The 5960-nt window shown below is 40.2% G+C and overlaps 1 protein-coding gene across 2 annotated transcripts in view; it reads right to left on the reverse strand.

Moving 5' to 3' along the window:
• The window catches only part of cd9a (CD9 molecule a), a 6468-nt gene extending 1405 nt beyond the window's left edge, over positions 1-5063 (reverse strand). The window contains exons 1-6 of one of the 2 annotated variants that reach the window (XM_005729904.2): positions 4842-5063; positions 2292-2394; positions 2104-2201; positions 1603-1677; positions 1289-1390; positions 48-137 (exon numbers count right to left, since the gene is read on the reverse strand). In XM_005729904.2, coding sequence (XP_005729961.1) covers positions 48-137; positions 1289-1390; positions 1603-1677; positions 2104-2201; positions 2292-2394; positions 4842-4910 — 537 coding nt within the window. In that variant the 5' untranslated portion in view covers positions 4911-5063. Of the gene's footprint in view, positions 1-47; positions 138-1288; positions 1391-1602; positions 1678-2103; positions 2202-2291; positions 2395-3353; positions 3551-4841 lie in introns of those variants that run through there. The other variant, XM_005729905.2, reaches the window with a different exon arrangement.
• Positions 5064-5960: the final 897 nt, after the last annotated feature.

A 5960-nucleotide genomic window follows, 5' to 3' on the forward strand; every position in this document is an offset into this window, starting at 1 on the left:
ACACACACACACACACACACACACACACACACACAGGATAGTCATACCTTAGTAATGAGCTCCTCCAGCAGCTCCCCCTTTGGACAAGTTTCTGGGTTTGTTTCCTCTAACCTCCCATTTGGACCACAACAGTTCAGCTGTAAACATATATGAATATATGTTGTAAATGAACATGATGACCATGAATGCAGATGAAAACAGAGACCCCCCATCCCACCCTCACCCCACCCCAAATGTGCTTTTCCATGGCATGCATTTTTCATTTAAGTCTGTGAAGGTTCTCAGTCATCCAGGTCATCGTAGTCAAAGGAGCTTGCAAAGAAAGGCGTCTCTAGACGGCTTTCTTTGCAAGCTCCTTTGACATTTTTAATTTAACTTTGCTATTTGGGCTGATTGGGACCTGATGAATGTAAAAACAAAGAATCACCGTTTTTTTCACCTGATTTTTGTTTCTGAGAAAAATGAGGTCAACATAAGAGGATATTCATTTTAAATTTTGATAGAACAGTGGCAGTATAATTTCATTGTAAATGGATATCAGGCCCTATGTAGAGCAAAATTGAGTATTTTGGTCTACACAACCCAAAATGTGGTCCTAGGAGGTTAAACATAGTCACTGTGGCATCACCTAATGGTTTGTAGACTCATTTTGGTTTTTGATACTGTACACATGTACTACAGTGAAATGTCAATTAAAAAGTATTCCACACTGAAGTACACCCTGGGCTATCATTTATGTTATTGTAAAAGGTTATATATATACATATATATTTAAATTGTTAATTAACATTAACAATTAACCCTTCTCATATACACTTATGGACTATCTGAGGAATCACTCATCGTTGGTCATTAGATAGAATGGAGGTTTAAGGCTTCATTTTGGAGACCATGTCCATCCTTTTTATACAGATCATCCAAATAAAGCCTGCACCTCTCTTAATAGCGTTTGCGACACATGTTAATGCAGACATTAAGCCTGAGATACAGCATGTTAAGATGTGAGACTTAGAAAAGGTGGTAGATGTGTTGTTATCACTAGATACACATTTTCCTTGTACTACCTGTATAGTTTGTTGTGTGTAATCATCTCACAGTTTTAGCTTCACACATAGCAGCTGTGGTTTTGATCTTAGTAATTCTCATGAAGAACGGTAATACAAAAAAAATCTGTCCTAGAAAACCAGTTTCACCTAGAAATAATAAACAACATTTATCTGACTCTACCGTAGGTGACAAATTTCTTTTGGATAAGATCAGAGTCGGCCTGAATTAGAAAGAGACTCACCTCAGCTTGAATCACCCGCAGTGTCTCTTTGAGGTGCTCGTCTCCATTTGACTTGTAGTTGTTGTACGTCTGTGTGTAAAATCCTGTGATATCATTCACCACCTGCAAAACAGCAGTAAACGGAGAAACGATGATATTATATATGTCACAGAGGCACATAAATCTCCAAACCCCTTCACTCGACTCGCTTTTTTGGATTTGGTTTGTCTTTTCTGATCTGGCAGTGTTTTCTCACATGGATTCCTGTAGTGTACTAGGTCTGTGTAAAGTGTTTTCAACCTGATAGTTAGCATTATAATTTGTTAAAATGTTACCTGGCTTTGGTTAGAAAATCCCCAGATTCCAGCAGCTACCTCAATGGCAAATATGATTAGCAGGAAGAAGAAGAACTGCAGAAAGAAAAAGACTAAATTAAACTCAGCTGACTGTTTGCTTCCAGGCATGCTTGCGCGCATGTCTTCTGCGCCCATGTATGAACACATAAGGTCAGTTGAGGGTAGCCAAACCCAGTTTTCATTTACTCCTCCTCTTGAGAGGTTTAATACGAGAAGAGCGGGATGGTGGAAGCTAGTGCAGAGAAATCTAAGAGACTCTTCCGTGGCCTTCACACAGTTCAGTAAACAAAGATGAAGGCAGACATCTCATATCTTTTGAGTGAGCCCAAGGTTCGTCCGTAAAGCACACTTGTGACAGTGAGATAAAAAGTCCAAGTGCAGCTAAGTGAAATCACTAAGACAGTTAAAATTTTTACGTTAGTTAGATCAAAATTAGTTAATAGAATATGATAGTTATGAAGATTATTAAGTGGTACAAACCGTTCCCAGCATACAGGGGGACTCCCGGATGGCACCACAACATCCCAGAAAGCCCACCACCATGATCAGTGCTCCAGCTGCTATCAGAATATATACACCTACACACACACAACACATGTGATATACAGAGAAGAATAAATAGCTTTTATATAAATAGCTATGATATAATAAACATCCCTGCATCTTACCTGTGTAAAACACATATGAAGAATCTGGTTCTTCAAATAAGCTTTTGGTCTTCTGGTCTAATCTTAGCCACAGTCCTATAGCTAATACAGCAGTGCCGGCGAGCTGCAACACACAAAAATATATGTTGTCACATACAAGATATATTGCAATTTGGACCATGCAATTTGCATACTGTTTGCTCATTAAAAGTTGAGTCAAGAAGAAAACTCTTCATACTCAGTTCTCTTCATGTCCATGCATGCACCATCCCCCGCTTGCCAACCTAATCAGCAAGCATCGGTTAACAATTATGCCTCTAAGTTTTAAACACTGCACTGACCAGCTGTTTCTCCTGGTTTCATCCTTACAGTTTCACAGTACTCAAACAGAAATCTTCAAATATAATTGAATAAACAGTGCCTCGTTGTGGAAACTCTCCTTTCACAGTAATTACTTCTATTTGTCTACAAATCAATCAAAAAAACACCTACAAATATTACAATTCAATACCTACACAGCTTCATGTTTCTAAAAAACAAAATAAAACAAATAGCCCAAAGTAAACTGAAACTGAACATTACACTTTTGATTCTTAAGCTCTGAGACAGATAACAGAGAAGGGAGCCTGCATGGCCACAGCTTGCACACATTCCTTTGAACATTTTCACTTAACATGAACACATAGTAGCAAGTTATTTGAAATATGCGGAGAAAGTATTCTAAAACTCAGAGTTTAGGACTTTAAAAAACGTGTGTACAAGGCCACTTACAAGCCTCGGCAAAGATAGGTTGGTAAATGTTTAACTTTGAGAAGAAAGGTGGCACGCAGTTATTTTTGAAAGCGTGGGAGTGTCACTTTGCCTTTTCTTCTCACGTTTTGACAAATGCTTCTTGTTTTGAATACTTTATGCCATATTGCTGCAGTTTTCCTGTATCCTTTAAACTATATTAGCTAGAAGAAATTTGTTACAGAACTGTAACACAAGTTGAAACATTTCCCCTTTTCTTTATCACACAAACCACCAGATCAAAAAAATTTTTAAAAATAATAATTAATTAATTAAAAAGCAAAATACACCTACCCAGAAGAAAAGGTTGAAGATGAACATGAGATATTTCACACATTTGATTCCCCCACCGAGAGCCATGTTGAGTCACATTAAACAGTTCACCACTGTGACAAAGTAGTGCCTTTTTTTCCAGGAAGAAGCCAAACGCAAAGGTAGTGGTAAGAGAGAGTATTCTCAATACCGTGCCTTTCAGAGTCACCTGATTATGGAGGTAGGGAGTGGCCAAAGTAACTCTTCTCTTTCAACCTGTTGTTCCATGTATAGTTAGAGGGTGTTATGATCTGGTAGATAGAGGGGTTGTGTCCAGGCATGTAAACGTTTCCTAAAATACCTGCTTGACGACACATTTAATCCTCTGGTATCTGAACTCGTACCTACAGTGAATGGGTCGACTTTTGCTTCCCATTACACCTACAGCTTCTGCTGCACCCAGAAGTGGGTTTTGATCCAGTCCAAGCAAAATTTGCGAACTCTGCTCTGTGTGCACTGACACAAAAGCTGCACTGAGCTTTGATCCTGGTTAGTTTCTATCTCAGAAGGGAAGTGTCTTTGTTTAAATGAGGATGCTAGTTATAAGGAAGCGTCCCTGTGTGTTGACAAATTCTGCTGATTAAGAGTTATACTGTAATTTATAATGTATTGTTTTCCTAAAGCTTCTCCATTTCGAAACATTTGTGACTTTTAAAAAGTGATTCTAATGACCTATTTTCATCAATCTTATTAACACTCAAAACTTATTTTTTTCTCTCACACGTAGCGTTCACATGCTGTGGGAAATCTGTCTGCCCTGTAATTAATGCTACACTTAGCTCTATGTATAGCGTCGCAGATTACAAACGTGCATAAAAGGCAACACAACCATTTGAAACCACACGCACACATCCCACTCAAACACGCACAGCAAGACACACCCTGCGGGTGCGCAGGACAGCGGGACACACATAACCTACATGGGATATCTAGCATTCACGCACAAGCATGTGCGCGCGCACACCGCCAAGTAGACAGACTTCCATTAACAACTCTTTTAGGGGCGGAAGTGTTAATTACTTAATTTTGGGGCTATATCTCGGCCACAATAAGCCCCCTCCCCCTCATTGCAAGTATTAAAATGCCATGCGCGCAAACTCCAGAGTGTGGCTAGTCTGCGCGGTGGAACTGGGTCACTTGGCCACTGGGGATTATTCTCCAGCCCGCACGGTCTCCACAAACATTGGGACACTTTGTATTTAGTGGCAGCCAGAGCCATAATTCATTCATGCGGCTGCTCAGACAACCCGGGGATAAGTAACAGACACACACCGTGAGCACTCGGCACTATTCTGCATCTGGGACGTCTATACCGTGTAATTTTATTCACTATAGTAACCTGCGCTCACACGAATGCGCATGTTCCTACGCAAACCTCACACACGTTCACACACCTACACGCACACACACACGTAGAAAAACAGCCAGGATGCACACGAGAATAAATATATTTTCTTGCTTCCGACTCACCCAGAACACCAGGTTAAAGGCAAACATCAGGTATTTGATGCACGTCTCACCCCCCGACAGTGCAGCCATGGTGGTCCTTGAACTGTGACTCACACTTGTACCGCTATCTCAAATTCAAGAGGAGAAGAGCCACTATATAACAGTCTGTATGCAGAATGAGGTTATTTGCCGAGGCGCCGGCGCTGACGCGCGTCGTGCGGAGCGCGCCTGTAGTGGTCCGCCCCCTCACGGCTGCACAGCCTCCTATGGCTCTTCTTCTTTCTGTCTTTATTCCTGAAAACTTTTGTTTACAATTTCTTCTTTATTTAATTATTTGACCAAAAACAAGTGGATATGGTTCTATTAGTTATTTTCGGGGATTTTGTGGGATTTCCGGTGATGTAGGAGTGTTGACATCTCCACACGATTTTCGATTTATTCAGATTGCAGCCTGCACTTGCTTTTCAGTATAGTCTCGATGTGTGCCTTTCCTATATACAATAGTGGGAACAGTACACTTAACAGCACCCTGCTGTGGGCATTTGAATGCAAGTTCCTGCAGGACTCTGGGCATTGCGATGACGTAATTCTCCAGGAATAAGGAAAGCGCGTTCACGGATTAAATATACTGTACATGAATGAACACGGTGCACGAGCAGGCTGTGTGCTCGCCAGCAATATATAGCTCACAGACAGATTATAGGTTACACGCTCTCACTTCTAAACGCGATATGAAACAAGCAGCTTTGCAATTGAATGCATTAGCATCTGTGAGGCATGAAGGCTGTACATTAGTCTTGTGTCTGAACAGTCCTGCTTCAGGGTATATCACGCTTAGATATACGTTTTACGGCCATTTTTAAGTGGGCAATGAATTAGCTACCATTTATAGATGATGTATACATTTTTTTTCACCTAATGTTTTTATAACTTTATTAATTTAATTTAACAACATAGCTGTGAAAGCGTCAACATCGCTATGCTCGAAAAAAGCCTGAAAAGTATGATGCCATTTGTCTACATTTAGCTTTTAATAATAAAGTTTTCAGTTTTCATATCCGTAGTAGGACTGAATTATTTCAATGGCGGTTTATTAATAAGTAGAAAACCCACTGTAACCCTTTAAAGCCTGAGCTATGA

Source organism: Pundamilia nyererei, unplaced genomic scaffold, assembly GCF_000239375.1.
Source record: "Pundamilia nyererei isolate P.nyererei 1_Seehausen unplaced genomic scaffold, PunNye1.0 scaffold00035, whole genome shotgun sequence".
NCBI classification, from domain to species: Eukaryota; Metazoa; Chordata; class Actinopteri; order Cichliformes; family Cichlidae; genus Pundamilia; species Pundamilia nyererei.